Genomic DNA, 25,187 nt, shown 5'->3' with positions numbered 1-25,187 from the left:
TCACTTTCCTCAGTATCTCAACATTTTTCTGCAGTCAGCGAAATTTTAAAGAAGAAATATATATATACTCATTTCACAAACTTTTGGAAGGCTGTTGTTTGTGGAGTAGGAATATGTAGTCCTCCTGCAACAAATATAGTATATTTTTGAAAAAATAATATGTAGTGAAGGGATGATAAATATTTTTCTCAGCTTTTTGGGTTTGCTGGGTGTGTGATTTTCAGAATAAAGCATCCCTATGTTTTCTGCTTTGCTTCAGACTTCTCTGCTGTGTTGTGGCTCACAGCTTTGCTCAGTGTGTCGACAGAGGAGCAAAAGCTCTTTCAATGAGGGAACCAGACCAGAATAATATGGTACTTTATATAATGCCTTTCCTTCTGTGTTTTTCTTGACAGTTGTAGGGGGTTAATATAATATGTTCAATTGATGCAAGTGCGCTAACATTTTTTTTGATAAGGGCAGTTATTGTTGGTATAATAAGGATGTTCTTCAAATTATTCACTGATGGGTGGTTAAGGTTTAACTGTACTACAAGGATAATATAAATCAACACTTGAAATACATCCTGAAAGGAACAAACTGTTGGTCCTCTGCCTGCTCACACCTCTGCATATGTTCTATACATTTTAAATGTGTGAAATTTTTTAATATGATGAAAACATAGTCCATAACAGAATAGTAATCTACAAATCCTTCCATGCTGTCTAAATATAAAGAATTTATGCTAATGGCCCAAATTAATCCTAATCTGCAATTTCACTCTGTGTATCATGTTGCCACACAAAGACAGAATTCTGGTGCATGGTTTGACGTGATACACTACCCGAGTGGAAAATACATTTGCTTCTGCCACGCAAATTCAATTAAATTACCAATAGACTAAGTGCAAGTGTAACTAAATATAACTCTCTGAGCGGGGTTCGACCCACCAGTGAACTGTGAGCACCAAATTTAGCTGTGCTCATGCATATGCTATGGAATAAGAGTTTCTCGTAGAGAAGAAATGGGAATTAAACAAGTACCTGAAGCTGCAGATTAGGTAGTTAAATTATCCACTTACTGGATGTGTTGAAACTCAGTACTGAGTGAAAATAGCAGCCGCTGCATGTGTGTCCTCAAAGCTGTCAGGCTTTACCCGGCCTTATTAAATGATCAACTACGCTGTGTATTGTCACAGCCTGGTGAGTTTTGGCAGCAGTGGCCACGCGCTGCGGAGCACTGATGCCAAAAAGTGGCTTATCTTGATGGATGGGTTCATTATCACCTTCTAATTACAGGTGGATTTTCAGGTATATTCATTACCTGTACTGACTGGGGTTGTATGTGTGTGTGTATCCAGGGGTTACTGTTACACCAGCTGAACTGCAGGGGGTCAGCTGGTGTGTGTCTGAGAGGGTGGGGGGGTCCAGAGGTTCCTGTTTCAGCTCTGCTGTAGGCTCTCTGCAATATTCATGAGCTCTGTGGGGATCAGTGTGCTGTGCAGCACTCAGGCCAGCTCTGCCTCTCAAACCACCTTCTTTACTTCATCAAACACTAGCACAAGCCTCACTGTGAATCTGGTTTAAGCACACTGAGAACTCTGGCTGCTAGATTCAGTTGGCAGCAACACTTCTTTTTATGATGCAGTACAGTTCAACAGAATACAAACTCCAGCCTCCAAAATGATCAGACATCTTAATCAGCAGATCTCAGAAATAGTCTGGACACAAACTGAACATTGTGACCTTCAATAACTTAGAGAAAAACTTAGTTTAAGCTTGGTGTACCTAATAAACTGACAAATGAGTGTATGTTTTATTCTCAAAATGGCCATACAAGCAACTCCATGTCATCTCAGATGTTCCTTCCCTGGTAAACACCCTTGTCTGTCAAACACTATTAATACTATACTGTTCTGTTAAAAATCATGTCTTCAAACCTAAACCAAGATAATCCTGATAACATCATTATGATGCTGGTTACAGTAGATCTTTTTTCTTGAGACTTGTCTGTATTTCTCTAGAACCACAGAAACGTTTTTACACCTGCTTCCTCAGTAACATGCATGATGACTTACACTGAAGTTTAAACCAAAGGACATTCTCTTTAAACTAAAAGCTGAAAGTGCAGGAAAGAGCCAATAAAATCATCTTGTGTCAAGCGTGCAGCAACCACATGAGCAGTTAAACAGGATTTGACTGACTCCTCGGTTTAGCTAGTCTGTCTAAACCTGTGTTTACCAAATGGGGTCTGAACCCCCAAGGGAAAGCGGTGCCATTTTTTTCATAGAGCTTAGGTTAATTTAACTTGAGACACACTACATTCTCTAAAATGTGTGTGAAATAGATTATAATAATATGACACACATGTATCTTGATTCTTACCAGTTTAAAGTGTCATTTTTGTCTCTTGTACATGTAATCCTCTAAGTCAGAGTGATGCAACATTAGAAACACATATCAATTCCTCCCAAACATATTTTTTCATACTGTAACCGAAACCTATGTACAGTGTAAATTTGTTCTAAGATGTCTACTCCCGTTTCTTGACTTCACATATTGTTCCCATATATCTGCATGTACAGTATGTATGAGTATGTATTGTACTGGCACACCGGTACTGTAGTACAGAACACTGGGAAGAATCATACTCGATTTAAATTTCAATTTAAAGTATGAAACTGCTAGTATAATCTGAATTTCCAAGTAATAAAATCCTATGTTCAGCATAAAAGTACATTTACTATGTAACTCATTTAATAAAAATATACCACATACCACCAATGCTTAAATTAAAAGGAATAAATACCTTGATGTTTATTATTTTTGTAATAATAATTAACAAACATATATATCAGGTACACACAGTACAGTTGGCACACATGGAGACTCTTGGAATATTCTGCACAACGTAGTTTTAAAAACTTTTAAAACTGGTTTGATATTATTTTGGTGTTCAAATGTGTCCCAGGCGAGCAGATATGGTTACTCTGTGAAGAAGTGCAGCACAGTTTCTTAATATCTGACTACAGGGAGTGGTGGGTTGGTAGACTAGAAAAACATGTGTATAATTTTTTTTTTAGAAAAGTGTTTTTTAAATTTTAAATTCTCTAGATTGTAGTTAAGTAAGATGTTTGGATGGGGACGTTAGGAAGGGTCTGTATTTCTTTGCTGCCCCAGGGCCCTAAGGTGGATTAATCTGACCTTGGATATGGCCTTGACAGTGGTGAATTCACTCTATCATCATTTCCAGATTCAAATGATGTTTAAAGGAGCTGGAACTAAATCTCTTCCAGTGTGGTTGGCTGTTGCACAGACTAAACAATAAATATGTTTCAAATTCCCTGACATTTGTTTTGTATACACTGAAGACAAAAAGATGTGTTAATCAAAAACAGGGACATGCACAGACAGACAGTGTATTTTTAAAGGTTGTTGCTAGATAAATGCATCTTTACTTATAAACTATAAAGCAATCAGTAAAAATCTGAACTAAAATGAATGATGACATTTAACCTGTACCGGTCTTCATAAGTCATTATATGGAATTATCATGATAATTAGTATTCACAGAATATGAGAGAATAAATAAACATAGTGTGTGCAGTATGTAGGTGGTTGAATGTTTAATGGAGCAGCTGGACACTTAACGACATCATGCTGTAATTTGTATAGTAAATGTATATTTTATGATTACTACATTCACTGAAACTCATCTTTGCTACTAATGGGCATATGTGGTTGTAATGCATCACAATGTGAGTCATGTGGCACTGTGTGTCAGCTGCTCCTTTGCCAAAAAGAGCAAATGATGAAAAGCAGTCCTAAATAATGAGTCAATAAACCTAACCCTGTTGCACATCAGTGTGTAGTATGAACAAATACTCTGTCAAGAAGTTTGCCAACAAATTATTTCATCTAAGGTTTTACACCTTAGATGTTAAAGCTGCATCATAGAACAGAAGTTAAACTGATTATATTACTATGGAAACTATAGTATAACTGCAATACCAAATGAAGTTTGTGTTTATAAGAGTTATTGAAAAGAATCTTCATTGTACACATCTTACACAAACATCCAGTTTAATATAAAGATGGCATTTGTTTGTAAAAAGGGAATTTTAGGTTTTAGTATTTTTGGATTTTGGCTAAAAGCAATGTTATACCAACATCTCTGTAGACTGTTCCACAAATGACCATGTCTTTAACCCCAAACTTTACAAAAGTGCAATGCTGAATTAAAAGTAAGTTTTATTACAATACTGATTGAAAATGCATTTCCAGCACCAATTAACAACAATTACCATACAGACTTCAATGATGTCTCCATTGCCAGTTTTAAAAATAAATGCAAGTGGTCATTAATGTGGAGTCAGGGGTCAGAGTTTAAAGGAAGACTGTACCTCCCATTCAAATGTCAGTATTTTCTATTGCACACTTCTTCTGTGGTGTCCTGCCACAGGCACATGCAGCATGATTTGTGTATGGCAAAGTCATGAACAGAGCCACCACCTCCCCAGCTCCAGGTTTTACCTGAATATCCATTCACAGCACAGTGCCCACAGTGCTAGACAGGTTAACTGTCACTGATCAGTATCTAAACTTTTTGAGATTACTTTCCATCTTTATGCAAATCAGTTGTTCATAGGTTTTCTGATGCCTTTATTTTGTGAGGCATGGTTTCACATTCTTCCTGTGAACAGAAAATGCAGGTCAGTCAGCTTGTTTTCTTATGATTATAAAGTCACCAGCCATGCCAGTTACTGCAGTCACGTTCCTCTTATGTTTATAGGTTGTTTGGTGTGTGTAACAGGCTGATCCAAAACTGAGTTTGGATTATTATAATGGACACCAAAATTCAATTCAGTTTGAATCTTATCAAATGCATGGAAATCTTGATATTGACGTATTTAGCAATAATTGGTGTTTTTTGAAGAACAAATGAAATATGAACCTCCATAAATGCACATTCAGAAACAATGTGATGTTATTTTGACGTCAGGATTGATGAGAGTGGCGGCAGTACAGGGAGATAAGATACAGACTTTTCTTTCTTTACTGTAGGTGAAATATTTTTATGTTATAACTATGTAAATCGGGCTATTGTTGTTTTTATGGCCATTAATCTCCTCAGGAATGGGGCATTTTCCTGCCAATGTCCGTGAAAAGCAGCACCCATCAGCGCACACACAGAGCTGTACTTCTCCAGTTTAAAATAATAATAAAAAAGCTGTTTTCAAATTTTGGGGTGTACTTTGTCCTTCCAAAGAGCGAGAAAAAAAGATCTTCATTATTTTTCCCCCTGCGTTTCTTTTCTCCGCCTTGTTCCGCGCTGCGGAGCTGCAGTGATGTCAGCCTACCTGGGTCATTTGAAGGTCAGCAGCCTCGGAAGGGTTCATACAAAGTTCACTTGCATATATTAGACAATTCAATCTTTCATTCTCTGTAGCAAAACTAGTTGGAAATGAGCTGCACGGAGGGATGGATAGCTCATTCGTCATCGGAGAGTAGAACGTGTTCTTTTAAACGCCGCCCGTGTTGTTTTTGATTTAAGAAAAGAAAGATCGTCCGGCTTTACGCTGCGCTCTGGCGTCGGTAACTGGGACAGGACGATACCGTGAAAATAACGCCGGGATATTATTATCATCATTATGGAAGAGTCCTGCTTACACGCCCGTGGCAGCGCGCTGCGTGCACACGGTGCGAAAGAATCGCATATGAGCGTTTAGATGAAGCTGTGGAGCATTTTGGTCCGAAATAGTTCATGATTCCGGTGCGGGACGAAGGAAAGGAAGAGGAACGAAATCTGCCGTGCCAAGAAGAAGCAGAAGGAGAGGAGGGGGAGGGGGAGTAACGGAGTTTGATGGAGTTGTTTGCGCTTATGCCAGTGATTTTTATCCATAACGCACAAGACTAAGTTGGTCGACACGCCGTTATCATGTTTGACTGCATGGACGTGCTGGCCGTGAGTCCCGGACAGATGCTGGATTTCTACACGTCCAGCCCGTCCTCCTGCATGCTGCAGGAGAAGGCTCTGAAAGCCTGCATCAGCGGACTGGCGCACAGAGAGTGGCAGCACCGCCGGAGCGCACACTGTAGGTCCAACTTCTCATCATCTGCTATTATTGTTACTGTTGGTATTGCCTCACTTAGAGCCAGGAGGACGAGCTCTAAACGGTGGTGGGACAGTGCAAGCTGAGTCCGACATCCACATGATTCACAATTTGCTATAAAAGGCCCGTGGGTCTGACTGATATTGTGAAACAGGGGAACCTAATGAAAAGTCAAACAGTAATTTGATCATTTCACATTAGCCACGGGATTTAAAAGTTTAGGGAAATTGCTGTCAGCAGGGCGCATTAAGGTTTCACAGGCGCTTTATTATATTCTATATCTACCTATATTAGGAGTAATGTAACAATGATTAATTAGGACTTTGGAGTCCTAATTGCAGTTTATAAAACAACTCGTTGAAATATTTCTGGAACTTGCATGAGTGAAAACAAAAGTAGATGCAGTTGTGAACCTTCTTCCAAACGTCTGATTTCACTCTTATTGTGCGCTCAGATCCATCCACAGCGGCGGAAACATCCCCGACATGCTGATGTATTGCGTGTCTCGGAACAGTTCGGTTCAGAGAGCAGCAGGCTGGAGGAATGCAGAAAGTAAACACAGGCGGCGTTTCAACAACTCCTTCACGGCCGCACATGACAGGAGGGGCGGCCGACCTGCGCCCGCTGACACTGATTTAGATAAATGACTTCTCGACTAGATTAGCGGGCTCCTATCGGAACATGTCAGCCTCCTGCGTTTTCAACTGGCCAAGGCTGATCGATGGACTGCTGTTAGTTTTAGCCCAGAAGATTGAGTGTAAAGCAGCTCCAGTATTTACTACTGATTTCTCCTGTTGTAAAAACCAAGAGAAATGTGAAAATAAAAGTGACATTAGGGAGACACTTTAAAATAGGTATTCAATGAAATCACAGTTATTTTAATATCAGCAGAAAAGTACAGGGTGGTTGGTTATTGACATGATGCCAAATAAAAATTCCGTTATAAAACTATATTTAATATACCTGAACTCAGTACTAACACATTAGTTATCGCTACATTTATTATGGATTTTGATCTGCTAAGCATGTGCTGATGAGGCACCTGTCTGTGTTTGTTTTTCACTGGCACCCTGCGTCTCTGGGATTTATCCTGATCCAAAAATGACCAGAATCCAGCTGCCATTCCTCAGGAAGTGTTTGCTTAAGGGCACTCCGTCTTATCAGTGGGGGGGAAGTGCAGCCTAACCTGAGTTTCCTCACAGTCTGCTCTGCTGCGGTTTCTCAATGATGGTTTTGTTTCTCAAATGTTTCCAGAGTGAAAGGTGAAAGCTTTAAATTATTATTATTTTTTAAGCAACAGTGCAAAGCCTAAATATATTCAGTTTACTTTTGCATGTGATAAAGAAAATCAGATAATTAAGTTTGAACAAGCAAAGTTATGACATGATTGGATGGAAAATCAATTATACAGTTCACTGATGGTCAGAATTGTAAATTTATTTTCTGATGATCTACTGCTTGACAGACCACTGATAAAAAAATGCAGCAGTGAATTGAACAGTTTTCATTTATGTCACGTACACAGAGTTTACGAAATGTAAATGAAATGCATCTTTCAATTTTAAGCTAAATAAACAATATTGTCTTTCATGGAACTGAACTTGTGGGCTAAATTGATTAACCAGTCCAGCCCATTGGATTACAGCATCTGCACATGCAGTTAGACAAGCAGCACCCTTTAACACAAAGCCCCTTTAAGACCGGGCTCTAACTGGGACAGAAGGTAGTGCTGAGTTTCTTTGTCTCACAGTGAACTTGTCCTTGGCCTGCAAAGCTGCATGTTTGCCTTTACTGCAGTCAGACAAGACCCTCTCGCCCTTTTTCTGGTGGATAATAAGACATTGTTTAAATTAGACTTTGATTTGAGAAAGCCTGTCCCAGGGTCACTGCAATATTGTTTTATTAATTTATTTATTCAGAATAATGGAAACCTCATGGGTGTTAATTAGCTGCATTGACAACGAGCCGACCATTAATGCACTTCCTTTTCCAGTTTAGATGTTAATTAAGAATGATCAAGGACCTTCTTTCCACAGATAAAATGAGCTTTGTGGTTGAGGAATCGCCTCACATAATGCCCACGCTGTGAAAGAAACAAATGAATTTCACATTAAAAGCTTCAAGTCATTTTATCAAAACAATCCAAAAACTATCAATGAAACAAGTGGAAAGGTGATGGTCTGTAAACACTGTTGCCACAATGCCTTAAAAAGACAGTGTGATGTTCTAACAGGGTATGTATTGTACAGCTGATGTGTGTTATGGGATAATTGGGGCCTTTTTGTCTTCAAGGCTTAAGCGCTTCTGATATGGACATGAAAGGCCATTAGCACAGCTTGCACACCAAGCTAATTTAGTGGGCGTGTGAAATGAAAGGTGGATGGGGGGAAATAAAAAGCTGTGTACAACAGTAAAATGAAAGGAGAGCTGTCTGATGCCAGGCATGTTTAATCAACATGATTAGAACAGCACAAGATCCCAGCAGGGTTACACTGATACTGTGCATTGGCAGTGATAGTGGCCTTTTAATAAATATCAAAATGCTATACCAGCTTACAGCAGCCTAATGTATGCTGCCTCAGACTACTCTTAGACCACAGAATCCTGTGTCATAGCCTTTAGAAAACCTAAAATATTTTCTTTCTCTGATTTCACTGGAGAATTTAACATCCTCATGATGATTGAATTATTTTGGAAGCTTTGCATAAAACATTTAAATTAAACCTAACAACAAGGAAAGGCACAGTGCTTTACATAACATATAAAAAATAGCAATATAAAAAGCACACACACACATTAATAGTTAGAAATAAATTAAAATAAAAAATAATAAAATAGATACTAGAGAACAAATACAGTAATGGAATAAAACAATAATGAAAATAAAAATGACACTGAATTACAAGATTTAAATAAGTAGTATTAGATTTAATTTATTAGGTAATACGCAATATAATGTCAGATATATTATAAGCAAATAGACTTACTTTTAAATGATTATTAAAGTAAAATGTTTTAATAATAATACTATGAAATGTTGCCATAGAATTAAAGGCAAACAGAACAGACCAAAAATCTGATTTGGCCCTAAACCATTCATTGCTTTAGAAACGGTAACAGTTTAAAATATGCACAGAAGACAGTGTAAATCTTCAAACAGCCCCAGTGAAATCCACTTTATAGTATTACTCTGAGCCAGCTGCAGCTGTCTGATACAACCGGTACAGTATCATGCAAATGGATCGTTGAGTTTGATTCAGGAGAACATTTTAGACAAATTCTCTTCAGAATATGTTAAACTGAATTAATCTATGATCATATCGAACCACATTTTCTTTCATAAACTTAGTTTATATAGATGAAGGACTTGTTTTATTTGTGACCGGGTTGGATAGTGGGTGGTAGTGGAAGATTTTTTCTTTATTTATACTGAAGAACATGAGTGGGCAACATTGACAACATTTACAAAGCAAAATGCCTCTTTGCTGAAAATACATAAAAAGGTTTTTGAAAGAAAGCAAATCTAGGTTATAAAATTTTAGCAGCTTAAACAGAGAATGATTGTCTCACTTTCTTGACCTGAAAAATGATTCATCCTGCAGTTTTATTTTTTTATAAGTATCCCCTGGAACACAGGAAATTTTAACCTAATTTTTGAACTGGATTTTTTATCCTTGTTTGCCACTCCCAGTTACAGCAATAGTAATAGTGCTGGCATGAGGAGAATAAAATGTTCCCAGGTCGGTGCTGTTACAGATTCCTGAGAGAAAAAAAAAACTCTTGCATTTCAGCAGCTTTATCTCTTTCTCCAAATTCCTTCCCTAAGCTATCTCATCTGTCATCTGCTTTTATGGCTGTCTTAGCCTTTTGGCTTGATTTTTGAAAGCCTTGAAGTGACTTGCACCTGTTGTGTTTTCCACGCAGTGTCGGAGAGGTTCCCTTCAATATGTAGTTTCACCTCAACACTGCAGACACCCTGGGGTTGCTGTTGAGTCTTAGAGGGGGTCACAAGGAGGGGTTGGGGCTGGGTTTCGTCACGACTGCCTGGGACTCTCAACCCAAACACCAGACACATAATAATGTTTGTCAGGATATGATATCTAGATAGAAAGTCAGATTTGGGAGGTTTATTCTGTCAAATGTAAACTAGATTTTGATGTCCTGATGAAAAACAGATCCTCTGCTGTTCCCACCATTCTCCTCTTTCACTTCCTCACCAGACATGAAGTCAAATTACTGTTTTTCATTGTTGTTCGCTTTTCCTTGACTGTTTAGAGCTCTTCTAAAAATGCAGTGAGAGCAGTGCAAAGTGCTTCTTATTTGGTGTACTTTGGGTGAACTTTAACCACTTCCTGTGACTGGGCCTGCTGTATGTGAGCTCTGTTCTTGGCACGCCTGCAGAGTAAACCTGGAGGAAAAATACTTTTAGACCAGTTGGCGTGTCAGCTGAGTGGAGGAGAGGGTTTGGAGCCACTGACTGAGAGTGATATTTGTCTAATCCTCCCAGACACCACTGCTCCACACCCAAATCACCGCAGCTCTCTACTCAACATAAACCGAATATACAAATACCCTTGGGAGCTTCAGGAAATGCTTCTTTTTCTCCTCTGCCAATCCCTAGTTTTGTCCTTTTCCCCTGTTTCCTCTTTATGGTGATCTTCTATAATTTGTTGTGTTTATTTCAGTTACTGGCTTTAGTGGTCAGCTGACTTTGAAGTTAAAATTAAGCCTCAGATTTTCAGTCCACCTTTTCCTCTTGCTATTTGCAGGAGAAACACAGCTCTGCCCTAATTTCAAATGCGGCATCATTGTGTTAAATTGTCTGTGTGCTGCGACAGACTTTGCTTCAGGTTCTTTGCCATCTGTTGGTTGTGTGGACCGTGTGGGCAGAGTTTTACATGTCACTGGTTTTCAGAGTGGGGGAACTGGATATAAGGACGTAGAGGACACAGAGCGGATAGATGATGCTGGAGCACTGCAGTTTATTTCTACATTACCTATGCATAACCTTCCTCAAGCTGCTCATTTTGGGCTGAACCTGTATTAAGGTTGGAGGTTTTTTAAACTGATTGTCTTCAGAATAATCCACTGTCCACAGTGGGCAGTTTTCATAGGAATTATTTCTATAGTAGAAGGTATGTGTAGCTACAGTTTTTTTCCATGTATTCATTTTTATTCTATTATATTTGTATTATATATATTTTATTATACATATTATTAACTTTAGAGTTTACAAAAAGTGTGACCTTTAGGTTCAGCATAGAGCTACTGAACTCACTGCTCATGCATTTTTCCTGTCCAATGAAGCATTATTGCCAAAATTTTAGGGTTTGTTAACTTTGAGAATATGAAGGGTTTTATAAGAATCTGGCAAAGCTGTAATGTACATTTAAATGAAGAAAAGTTCAATTCTAAGGCTGGAGATATAATTCACTGAAGTTGTTCTGCTATGTACAGCATGAAACATGGTGTTAGTAACACCAAATGATTGACTTGGTCTGATAAAGTTACACCAGTGTCTTTGTATCAAATTAAGACATGATAAGATTATCATCATACATTTTCATTATATGATCAGCCAAAGCAAATCAGTGATTTAAGTTTGCCCATTCACATGTGCTTCAGTTGTGTGTTTTTTCTGACCTATCCCTTATTCTGACTGATATTTAACAAAAGCCAGTGTGAGAAGATCTGTGTATCAGTGCTCTCCTGGTGTTGGTGGGCCCTGTCCCAGTGGACAGACCAATCAGAAGAACTGTTTTCTCCAGTCTTTCGCCTCATTCAGCCTGCAGCCTCCAGCAGGGAGTGTGTGCTTTCCTATTTGACCCCACTGGCAGGTTCAGCCAGAGGCTAAGGGTTCAGCAGCAGCAGCGGCAGCCACACATTTTTCTCTGCCTGCTCCTAAGCCAGACTCACCGTGCGCGCTTGTCTGTCGCCAGCCTTTATTCATCTAATGGAGCTTTCTATGTATGTTAACATGCAGGGAAGTCGACTCAAAGTTTAATCACGCAGAAAATGGAAAAAGGCTTGCCTGCACCTGATAGGGCCTCTGCACACATACACACTCAAACTGAGGGGTGAAATGCAACTACGTTTATGCATCCCATCTGTCTGCAGGTGGTCACACTGTCTCCCAGACACAGCCATGAGTTTCAAATAGCGGGGCTGAATTGTTGGCGCAGCCTCTCCTCAGTGTGGGACTACCCAGCCATCACAAATGCTCTGAAGGCATATCAGTAGCAAAAGTATTTTTCCTCTAGATGCATGTTAAAGTGTGCTGCACCATCTGGGGATGGCTAATATACATTGTTTTTGTGCTCCAGTAGTCATACATCCTCACCATCACCTGATGTGCACACTTGTCACTGATGACATTTTTGATATGGGAAGCTCTGTGATATTATAGTGTTTTTTTTTTCTTTGTGGAGACTGAAAAACTGGGATGGAATGAGCTTGTGGTGAGAATGAGCCACTTTGTTTGTTGAAGCTTCTCAGATTTAGGAATTTCTGATTATTCTAAATTTGTTTTAAATCGTATCTGTCTTTTGTCTCTTGATTTGATCAACCAAATTATTGCATTATTTTTAATATCACATAGGGTATTAGGATAAATTAAGTATTGTTTTATTATAGCTGACACACTAAACCACCAATCTGTTTACGAAAGAAAGAAAAAACTCGACAGACTATATAACAATGAAAACAAGCAAATAAAATTCTATTTTTGTCTATAACACTATTATTGTATATAATATTTACAAATTTCTGATTGTATGCAGTTTGTTAGACTTGCACTTACTGGATGTCAACATGCAGCTTTGGCAGGTCACTGGCAAATATACTTAACAAAAAAGCAAACTCATTTCCACAGATTTAAGAATGTAATCCTTGTGGAACTATTTTAACTATTATCCATATGTTTTACATCATTGCTGCTGCTAGCTTCTCCATTTCCTTTGTGTGCCATAATCCTTTGTGGGCAGCAGTGTACATCAAGAGCACATCAGTATAGTTCACTCAAAGGCGCCAGTAAAAGCTGTTTCCACAAACATGTCGTAAAACAGTTTTATTATATCTTGTTTTGTTAAATTTACACAGTAGGTCTCATTCTACAGAGAATTCACATTTCTGTTTGATCTAAAAGCATAATGTGGCATTTTAACTAAATGTAGGAGATTATTTACAATAGGCAGTGCTTAGCATGAGCTTTATAGTTACAGTTAGCAGTATAGTTACATGTGTGTATAGATGCCTGAAATACAGAAAGTGTTGAAATCCCCCCTTCCTCTCCTGTCCAGTGGATCTGACTTATCTCTAGTGTGCTTCGGACTGTTCGATGCCTGTGACACAGCAAAGCATTTGGTGCGTTTGGTGCATTTGGTGCTAAGAGATGACCTGACTTCAATGAAAACAAATATATTTCTGTGTGTCTGTCCTCAATGAAACCAGGACACTGGCTTTGCCAAAGAAACAACATGGTTGCACTTATGCTGCAGTTTTTCACTCATAGCCAAATTCCATTTGAAATACAGACCGTAGAACTTTTCAAAATCCTAATGCAGCATCATTATGTCAGCTTTATGGAAGTATGCAGAACTTTTAATCAGTTAAGGCTGTTACTGTTTCATAAAAAGTAATAGAAACATCTTGTGCCTTCAAACTGCTCCTCAAAGTCAAATAAGAGTAAGTATCAATAGATTTATCTCTAATTAACTTTACTGGCCGTTTTAGTTTCTCATTTAACATTTATCCTCATACAGTACTGTGTTTGCTGCAGATTTGTTTAGTCTTCCCTTGAGTCACTGAAGTTGATAAATGTTCGAAATGTGCAAAAACACATTGGATGAATGTAGTGGAAGATTAGAATAAATCACCAGGGAATTCCATGAAAGTACGAAGGTCCAGTAATTATAAGAGCTTGTCCCTTACCATCAGTAATTGAGTTTACTCTGATCAAATACGGAAGAGTGTAATCTAATTAGTCGAGATGCTGCAGAGATTGTTCTCTATTTTCTATGCAGATGGGTTGTGTTCGTCTGGGCAGCGGTTGGGCCTCAGCTTAGGTTCAAAGTCTGCTATGATTACTAGCTTCTATGGCAGTGATACAATTGGATCCTTAATGGCAGATCCAAGGTCAGTCCTTAAAGCATTACTGACATATTTAGCATACAGTGAATCACCCTCAAATCAGCTGTTTCATTCATAGGGATGAAATCACAAAACTTCATCATGGTTTGGTTCAGTCAGGCAACTAACTTAAAAGTACCCTGTGGAGATTGTCATCACTAGTAGTGTTATCAAGCAAAGACACATCTGCATGCAGTCCAGCCACGGATTTGGACTTCATGGACTGATAGGTGCTAGTAATGTACAGTGGTTGATGGGATGTGAACAATGCAAGAACTATTTGAAAATCAGTTTTGCCAGAAAAATATGCATTTAATCCTTTTGTTAGACACATTTGCTGAGTAACACTAAATGTAAACTTAACCAGAGAGAAACAATAGTGACTTTGTGTGGCTGCAATGCACAGCCAAGTCCTAGATAATATTAGTTACTTTAAATGTTAGGCAAACTAACTTTTCCATTTAGCTGAATGCAAACACAACCCAGTCAACCAGCAACATTTAATAGTGTAAACTAACCCTGGGGAACAAACTGAGTTTGTGGAGTCACCCTGAAGATAAGTTAGGCCATCCAGGAATTTGTATGTATTAGTGGGACTATGCTGAGAAAATAATTCAATTTTTGTGGCAGGGCGAATTTGGGAGAATGTCTTGCTTCTTCATCTTAAGTGTAAATGTCCTTTTCTACTTCCAGATGTCCAAATGAATCCTTCAGTCATTTGTAAGCAAAGCGTCTCCATCTTCTTCTTCTTCTTTGTATTTCCAATAGCCATTGAAACACAGAGCACCAGTTCTGAGGAGCTCGTCCCCAGCCCGCCATCCCCTCCACCCCCTCCCAGAGTCTACAAGCCCTGCTTCGTCTGCCAGGACAAGTCCTCTGGATACCACTATGGTGTCAGCGCTTGTGAGGGTTGCAAGGTAGGACTTCCATATCTTGTCAGACTAAATGAGGAAGTGTTTTCTCTGTGATACTGAGACAAGGGGCATTTTCCCTGTGTTCATTCAGGATGGTTCATGTGTGCTAAAGAGGTTTTCACACTACTGCCTTTATTCAATATCTCCTACTGTTTTATGTTAATGATCTGCATTAAGATTCAACACTGGAATTCTAGTCATTTTGATTTTTTCTCTGGGAAGCCTTTCCTAAAATATATCCCCAAACACTGGAGGAAATTGAAATAAAATAGCCTTTTCTTTTCACTTTCTTGAATATGTTTTTTTTTTTTTTTACATTTTTAATCTATAAATGCAGCAATACTACATCACTTATTTCTACTAGTTCACTTCATGTCAGAGGTTTACCAGGAGGTGCATTCAAAAGGCATAGTTGCCCCTCTTTGTGACCCTGTCTTTTTAAATCTGGCCTGTCATGGGGGCCCAGAACCTAGTAGCAGTAACATTTTAGAGGGCCTATTTTCTGTTTCCTTCGGGTGCTGTGTAGAAAATTGCAGTACAGAGAGAGAAAGATATGTTTGAGTCAAGCATGAAATTTCATTGTTAACCCTGGAAATAGCATATTTCTCAAAACAAAGTCTCCTAACATGAAGCCCACTTCCTTGTGTGTTATGAGATTTCATCAGGCAAGCTCATGGAGTTGATACTCTATGATATACTGTAGTTAAAGAAAAAGCATGTAAGTAAACCATGAATCATTTTGTCAAGCCACTTTTTCCAAGGTCAACAATGAATTACTGATGTGGAGTAGAAGGCCTCACAACATTTACTGACAACTTCAGCTGAAGAAAAGCTAGTAATCACTCCGCAGATGTTGTCTTCAAATTTTTCTTTTAATTGTAGAGTGGTAAGAATTCTTAAATATATAAATGTGTGGGATTCCTAATAATAGTGTTTCTTAAGATATGAATCTAAAATATTGATTTTGGAATTGGCATATATTATACAGTATCAAACAGTCAACATCAGTGGTTTCCAATTATATTATATTATATTATATTATATTATATTATATTATATTATATGTCTAAAAATTATACTCCATCAATTACTTAAAACCAAGATGTTCTGCAGATTTAGAGATACTTTGCTAAAACAGTTAAATTCATAAAAATATTAAATGATTCTTTAATTTTTCTTCAAAATTATAATGTTCTCATATTTAATGTATGCAAGGACAAATGTGGAGGGAGCACACAACCTGCAGGTTGAACTTCAGTGACAGGAAGTTTTATGTCCAGCAGCAAATGCACTCAATTTGTCTTCATTAAGCAGCCAAAATGTGTGTGTGAAGCTGGTAGTCGGACAGTGTCTTCGCTGATTGCAGAGAAAAATTTGAAAAGATTCAGTCGCTTCATGCTGTGCTCAGGGCTAAGACATTTCATGTAATTACTGCATATTATACTTTGATATGGTAATATTAAAGACATTGCTTTCTCTATATTTATTACTTTAAAAACTTAATGTAAATGTTGCAGTTTTTTACATGGTCAACAATGAAAATCTATATAGCAGCTGTAGCCCATCCCCTGCTTTAAATTTCAGAGCATTGTAATTAATAATAATAATAATTGTTATAGAACAGACATAAGTAATGCTTTTAATTACACAAATATACAAACTTTACATTTATTTGAGTTACTGTTGCTGTAATGAATGGTTACTTTATTTAATTAACAAAAAACTTATTTTCTGCCTTACTCCTAGGGCTAATTAGTAATACAAATTTTTATTACAGGTTATATTTGGACAGGCTTTTCACTGCCTTGGGCAGCACCAACTAAAATCCATTTACCTCAGCTGAATTATAGATGCTACAGAGGACCTGTATCTGTTTCTTAAGACATGACAGTGTCTCTTCTGTCTCAGTTTGACATTCTCAAATGATCTACTTTTAGAAATTTCTTCCAGCATTTGCCTCGACAGCACTTTTTCTGTCTTTCTGTCTTCTTCCACTTACAGCAGCTGTTGCTAGGCAACCACTCACGCCCACGTGTACGTAGACACACAACAGTATAACATGCTCTGCAGGGCAAGTAAATGAACAGACTGCCAAGCATTACTGAAACTTTCGGTTTTCACCATTTAGAATGTAAAATGGCTGAGGATTAATCAGTAAAGACTTACATCAATTAGTTAGTGGTAACAGAGATGGATTACAGGACGTTTTTGTAAGAATCCCACATGTATGACTTGCAGATAGCTTGTATAATTTGGCCTAGTTTTCTCTCATGCAACCAGACTCTGTTTGTAATTGAACCTGTGGTATGCCAGGAATTCTCTGGGGTTTTTGGCCCAGAGGAAAGTGGTGATCAGCTCACCAACTGGACTCCGGGTCAAAGCAAGATCTTTGTTGTTTATGTGCCAATATAAGCCTCATCATAAAGGCTGTCATGACCTCTGACCTAGCTGCTCTCACTTGCGTTTAAGGGAAACTCACTATAAAAAAAATAAAAATGAAGTTTATCTGTACTGTTCAAAACCGTAAAACAGACAGATGAACATGGCAGCTCAGTGTGGGCTGAGACACACTGAAATGAAGAATCATCAGCACTGGATCACATGGTTGTGGGTGTGCGTCTTAGTGCAGACTGTGCTGTGAAATAAACCCACTGTCAGGATGCTTCTAAGAACAATGAGCTTCATTCCATACCTCACTCTGTATGGCACCGGTGTCAAAATAGTTTAATTCATGGCCTTGAATTTTGTGACATCCTGACTCAAGAATTAAGCTGCGGATTATAAATTTTTGCCTGTGTTGTCTTTCTGTCTCTATGGCTAAAGTATTGCTGTCTGTGGTGTGAGGGCAAAGCCCCTTCTATTGGAAAGATGCAACCAAGCGTACAGTACAGCTGTAGGCTTTTAGCCAGCAAGAAGAGCCTTTTACTGCCCAGTGAATGTGCCAATTAGAGCCATAAATAGACTGAAAGACAGACAGGGAGTTAGAGTGTGTGTGCTTTTCTGGATTGAGTGGATGGCTGTGTGAAACACTTGTCACAGAAGACTTCTCTGCACAATAACATTCACATGCATGTACATATGCAGCACTTTAATAAATTCAGGCTGCACAGGCCAGTCCCAGATCCGTAAAGACTTGGTTTTACTGAGTCTGCAAACATTTTTCCCTGTCTGTATATAAACATGATTGAAGTTGAGCTTAATGCAGAGGTTTTCCCAGGCAGTAATGGCAGTAATGGCAGTAATGTAGGTCAGTACCAACAAACATGATAGTTAGAAAATCAGTTTTACAAGCAAAAGTTTAATTTAAATTCCTCTACTCATTGGAAATCACATCAGAAAATACAGTACACTGTAGAGTACATGTAGGGGATTCTTTCATTTCAGCTAGTGTGGCACATCGCCACTCTCACTCACATCTCTTCTTCATGTCTTATGCATCCACACACAGTGTTGCATTTTGTTCATACATTATTCTCAGGTGGTTAGCCCTAGTGCTAACCTTGTAGTTGCACCAGATAAACAGCCTTCAATTGCAACTTCTGTTATTCTGTATAATTGGATCAGTTAAATTGTAAAGTGAATATTGATGCAAACATATAACTCCGATGCAATAACATAACTGGACTTCATTTAGCTGCCAGCTGTGGTACACCGGCAGCCTTTTACCCGCAGTTTGTTGACATATTTGGGGTTCTTTTCAGATAGTGGTGTAGAGATAGTGGTGTGAGAAAATACTGCAATTTCAAGGTGGAAGCTGACATGAAGAAATTACTCATAATTACTCTTTAAATTATATGAATGTGAACATGGCATTAGCTCTTCCCAGTGAGGATGCAAGAGTGAGATGTGAGGACCGAGGAAATGTAGGAGAGCCTTGCACCCTCCGACATTATCTTGAGGTGACAAATACTCATGACACACATCACCTCACCTGCCAAATGAGTGGAAATATTTCAGTAACAATTCGAAAAAGAGCAGCACCTGAGGTTTAGTGGCTGCTGCACCATCATTTAATGCAGATTCGATATGTGTGCAAAAAACAGTTAACATATATTATTCAGACAATTTATAGTACTTCTATTCCTTTAGTGGTATATGTCTGGCTTTATAAAGCTTTTAAAGACCAAGTGATTATTTAATATCTTTTATTTTCTGATACCTCAGTCATCTTTAGTCTGTTGGTAAAGCAGAGACAAGCAGCAAAACTCACATTTAAGAAGGGGGAAACAAGGAATGTTTGTCATTTTAAATGATAAATGGTTAAAAATGTAGACAGTTGTTACCTATTTAATTACTTTATCTGTCCTCTTTCAAAACCCATGAAAACAATAGAAAGCAGAATTAATCGGTGTCACTTGAGCTTTTATTGGTTTTTGATTCTAGCATAACTATCTGTGTAGCAGAATTGCTGTGTGGACAGAGCTGATTTGAATTGTTAAAAAACTGTGCAGGCATATGGCCCAGCAGAAGTACATGCATATGCAACACATGACAGTTTTCATCTGCCTTGACCCAAAGTCAAGAAATCCCCCAAAGTCAAGGCTGCATCTCTCCAACAGCGTCCCTCTGAAAACAGATGAAAACTTCACACCGTGTCACCACTTTAACAATACCAAAGGAAATCTGATAGAACTTCTTGTAACTTTATTTGAGCCTGGTGTCGGGCCCATGTGCTGTCACTGATTCAACATTCTAGTGACAAGTGGTCGAGTGGCTCAGGCAAATTACAAAAAACATAAAGTTCAGCAACTGGACTCAATGCAGTCACATGAACATATTCACAAATATTAAATAAAAACAATACTTTCGAGGCAATTCCAGCTAAACTGTGCTCAGACTAGTACTGGATCCTCTGGGCTATAGAACAAATAATAAATATGGTCAAAGTCTGCACCATTATTTAGAAGCTTGAAGCATATAAATTTTAGAAATACAAAGAATAACCCATAGAATTAGAAATAATGTGCTCAACAACTGCATTAAATAATGACACGCTAAATGATATGGAGATCTTGACCATTAGAGTAAGAATAAATAGAGAGGGAAAATAAGTCTCAGCCTTTAAAAGTCACAGTTTTACCGTCGTTAGTACTGTAGGTTGTTGAGAGGATTAGAAACACAAGACTCTCACGTGTGATGTACTCATCATACAGGTTTATGTTATAGCTATCAGTTTGAGTTAATTAGCTAATTAACTGTGTTTTGCTCATTTTGTTTGATGAAATATTGTACGCCTGTGAGTGGCACAGATCAGACTTTGTGATTGCAGTTATGAACAAAGCACAGCATCATAGCTGGTGCATTCAACCAGAACTGAGCCAGATATTCAAAGTGAATTCATTGAAGTTGCAGATTTTGTTGTCTCAAAGTTGAATGTTTAGCTTTTGCCCACTGATGACTGTGCAGGTGACAGAAATGAGTGATTGGACAAACCCAGAGAGCTGGATGTACATAGGCATATACGTTTGACTGAAGAACCTAATGCTAGTCCTGATGCCATTAATCGTTTCTGTTGAAGATTCAACTGGGAACGTTTCTTGCTAGTCCAAGCTGCAGAAGAACTGTGATCCACACTGTCTGTGGGAAAACTGAATCTGACTAGTGCTGGGGAAGTACAACATATTCTAGCGATCCCGTTTCACCACTCTTAAAAATCTGACTCCCCCAAAATGTTTTCAGTTTTAATTCATGCAAACTATGTGAATGAATGAATGAATAACAAAAGTTAGAGTCAGTAGTGATATTATGAAATACACAGCAGAATTCTCTAAATAAAGATGCAAGTGATGAGAAAAGCTATCAGGGATATCAGCTGTGAAAGTAGGGACCAGCCTCCATCATGAACATTCTTCAGCCATCATTTTTACATAGAGATGAAGCAAGTAGTATTATTCCATGTCTAACATGGGAAATTCCAGTCACCTCCGCTGTACTAAGGCAGAGACACAAATCTCAGAGACAAATATCTCAAAACTTACACAAGTGAAACTCTAAGTGGTGTATCTATATGATTAAATACAACTGAAGTGAAAAAATCTATTTAACTTAGTTTAGTTTCCTTTACAGAATGGGTGGAAAACATTCTGCATAAGCTCTGAAATGTCCACAAAGAGAGACGGCTTGAATCTGCATGCATGTCGTCAGTGCAGATAGGCCTTTGGGGGTGAAGACAAAACTTGAGATGTGAGCTGTGAACATCCCTCCCCCTCTCTCTTTTTTACTAGCTGGGACCTGAGGCGTTGACACAGTGGGATTAGTTTGATGGAACTCATTTGACAAGCGGGAGACCATAACCTCTGTGAATAAAACACAATTCAGAACGTTCACATTGGAAGAGAAAAGCTCTTCTTTCTGAACCCCCAGCCCTCTCTGCATTCTCTCTTTACCTCATCAAACCTGCTTGCAGGCACTGAATAGAAGTTTAAGCTGACCTGTTTTCTCAAAGCAGCATTTAGAGATTTTAGATCTTTTTCACAATTCACAGGACCTACTGGGGTTTAAAATAAATAATGTATGTTGTGATGCATGTACTTTCCACACAAGTTGCAACAACTTGCAAATATGTAAACTTGTATTAAAGGTGAGTGCTAATACTAATCTAACCCTAATGTGGCAAAGGGAAAGAAAATGCCAAAGGTAGTTTCAGCTATTCCTTTGCATTTCATCATTTTAAAAGGGTTCACTAGACACTGGAGAAAAATGCTACAGCCCATCTGCTGCACTTTACAAGTACATATATTTAGAAATTTGGTTAACCAGTCTACAGTATTGATTATCAGCTGACTGTAAGAGCTCATGTGATACTAGGTGGCATTTTGTTAATGTTTATACAGCAGCAGCCAAAAAGACCAAAGTGAATAAAACATCTTCTAACATTAGGACTGGATCTTATTAACACTTAGCACTACGTGAAACTGTGAAAACCAGATGTGGAGAAGGTCTCAGAAATGAAGCTAATTATTACTTTTTTATATTTATTTACTGTAAACTTTGATTTACTGGATCTGTATTCATTCAGGGTAAATTGTGGTTCTGATGCTTGCAAAACTGGACCTGTGGGGAACTTACAACCTAAAGTTAAAAAAAAAATCCTCTCTCTTTGTTTAAAACTTTTAACTTCCACCTGAACTTTGTTTTATAATAATATTTTTTATTCATTTGCTGAGTACAGAATGCATAATCATGTGTCGTTAATATAGTTCTCCATTGTGAAAGGAATACACACAGCATGGAAGCCCCCTATTGTCAGAAGTTGTCTTATACTTGTTTGAGACATCCCATTGATTTACAGACAAAAGGACTAAAAATATAACCTCCTTGGCATAACAATGAATTATGCAGGAGTTTATAAATCTGGTAACAAGACTGTGTCTGCATTTTTTTGCTCCTGTGGATGCAGAGATTTTGGGAGCTGTGATCACACATGTGAGTGTTATATATCTGAACCTGGTATTACTACAGACAGTACAGATTCAAACAGTAGAAAAATGTACATTCAGAAAACCCATGTTATTTTTCTTATAAGTGGTTAATTGCTATATTTAGTCTTCCTATATATTTCTTACTACACTCCTGCCTACATTACAGTAGTGCTCGTTCGTCCCAGCAGCACTGTCCTCACCACTCATAAGCCTCATGTGCTTTTCATATTTTTATTTACTTCCTACAGCTGTTACAGGACCCAGATGATGAAGAACCCAGTGGAACTGACTGGAGAGATAGAGAACAAATGGATCTGCTGGGGCCTTTCTCTGTCTGCGTTCTGCCTGTCATCATTATCTATACAGCTCCGCGTGCTGCTAACTCACATCCCATAATGTGATTTGTCAACGTACGACATAAAAGAAATCTGAGTGCTGATAGAGGGAGAAAAAATATAAGGAGTGGGTCAGCGCCACAGAGGTGTGACAGGGAATAGATATGATTGTTATGGCACAACATCCATGCTATCCCTGCAGTGCAATCTGCTGCTCAACTGGTGAAACCACCTCTTGTCTTTTTCACTGATCACTAGATGGTCAGTTAAACACCAAAACTGGATTTTTGTGTGCAGTGTATGTATTGCCTGAAGTGCAGCTGTGTGTTTGGACAGAACTCAGGTTGTTGAGAATGTGAAGTAACAGTATGGGAAAGGTTCTCTCACATAATGCTGTTGATGGTGACTTGCTGTTTGAGGACATCTTCCGTACTGTTTGTCAGAGGGATTAGCGCTCCACTGCTCAGACAGGAGTCCTGTCTGTGAAGGACGGTCGTCAAATGCATTTGTTTACAAAAATGTAGATAAGATGCATCTCAACACAGTATTCCATCGTTCATGGGGAGAGTATGGTTACAGCATAAATTGGTTTATGCTTTAATCAACAGTGGAGTTTATTCTCTATTATTTGAAAATTTACTTCAAACCCAAACCTGATCAAAATTCTTGTCATCAGTCATCAGCTTCATGTGACCACTGACAACTCAACTTGATTAGATTGTTAATTAGAAAACAGTGATAAAAAGACTGTGACATTTTGTAGTGCAGTTTTGCAGTACAATCCAAGTATTTGGCAGCTGATGGTATTATAATTATTGTTGGAGTGGACAGTGTTGCCAAGCTTGTTTCCTGTTTTTCAGCTGCTGGTATGTTGGAGTCATGTAGACAGTGGTTTTCCCAGGCTATAGTAGGTTGGTTATTTTTCTGTCTGTACTGGTATCCACTGACAAGAACAGCCAAACATATATCTGCGAGCAGGCTGCTTCGACCTCTATGGTCTGAATGATTCTGTTGATTTGATCTTTCTGGTTTCTGTCTTAAGCTGGGCAGACACTGTATGGATTTAGCCTGAATCATTCGCCCCTGAATAATTTTAGAATCGGGCAGTGTGAGCTGACTCCCCGAGGAATTTATGAATTTGTGGCCTGTCAGAAACTTTGGTCGGCTGCAGCGTAAGCAGGTCCAGTCAGGTTTCCCACAGTTCCACCTGCAGTTACTTCACTGTACAAAGACATCAGCACAACAACATGGCATTAAAAGTAATGCTGCTTTTCTCTTTGTTGACATCAATTTTGAGGATATGACAATGACTGGAACTTGGAATTACCTGCATCCCAGATCCATCCAATGAGCTAAGCAAGCCCATCTGATCACCTTCTTAGCTGAATGGTCTGAATCCAGCAGTTGGCCTCGAACTGTCACAGCTGAGAGCCTTCCGATTTTCTTTCAAGCCTCTTGCTTGTTTAGGTGCTGATGTATCTGGCACTAATGCAAATCTCAGTGGTTCTGGAGAAACCTGATCTGGACAAAGCAGTCAGCTAACTAAAGTATGTGTTTGATGCTGATGCAAGTTTAAATGTAGCTTATACTGGTGCAGCTGAGTAATGAGCATTGAAATCTTGACAGAAATTTTAAACCGGACAGCATGGTGGCTGAGTGGTTAGCACTGTTACCTCACATGTGAACATGTGTGGAGTTTGCATGTTCTCCCTGTGCTTGTGTGGGTTTTCTCCAGGTACTCTGGTTTCCTCCCACAGTCCAAAAACATGTATGTCAGGTTGATTGGTGACTCTAAATTGCCCATAGGAGTGAGTGTGAGTGTGTGAGGTTGTTTGTCTCTATGTGGCCCTGTGATGGACTGGTGACCTGTCCAGGGTGGACCCCTGCCTTTCACCCAAAGAGAGCTGGGATAGGCTCCAGCTGATCCCTGGGACCCTGGTTAAGGAATAAGCAGGTGTAGAAAATGGATGGATGGATGGATAGATGAATTTTAAACCTTAACTCCACCCAAGTCCAAACTGCAGATGTGAGACTGTGCAAAATGTTTTCACTTTCATGCTATTGTGACAACTATTTGTGTGAGCACAGCCCTAGACTGGATCTGAGAGGTTAGCAACAGATCTGACTCTGTGTAGTGTTTGTTAATGTGTAAGTGAGCAGGATGGAGGCCTCCCACCAGAGAGCAAGAGAGCTTAAATATGGCTTCTGATCGCTTTGGAGGGCCCGCCAGGTCCAGGACAGAAAGACAAGTACTGAATGGCGAGCAGCAAACTGAAGAATAGGTCCACAGTGGGGTGTC

The 25,187-nt window shown here is 38.7% G+C and overlaps 1 protein-coding gene across 1 annotated transcript in view; it reads left to right on the top strand.

Moving 5' to 3' along the window:
• The first annotated feature begins 5,364 nt into the window (after positions 1-5,364).
• Positions 5,365-25,187, top strand: part of LOC113126777 (retinoic acid receptor beta) — a 72,968-nt gene continuing 53,145 nt past the window's right edge. The window contains exons 1-2 of the mRNA XM_026300910.1: positions 5,365-6,073; positions 14,987-15,135. Coding sequence (XP_026156695.1) covers positions 5,917-6,073; positions 14,987-15,135 — 306 coding nt within the window. The 5' untranslated portion in view covers positions 5,365-5,916. The remainder of the gene's footprint in view (positions 6,074-14,986; positions 15,136-25,187) is intronic.

This window comes from Mastacembelus armatus, chromosome 11, assembly GCF_900324485.2.
Source record: "Mastacembelus armatus chromosome 11, fMasArm1.2, whole genome shotgun sequence".
Taxonomy (NCBI): domain Eukaryota; kingdom Metazoa; phylum Chordata; class Actinopteri; order Synbranchiformes; family Mastacembelidae; genus Mastacembelus; species Mastacembelus armatus.
The sequence above is the reverse complement of the archived record's forward strand: the minus strand, read 5'-3'. Positions and strand labels throughout refer to the sequence as shown.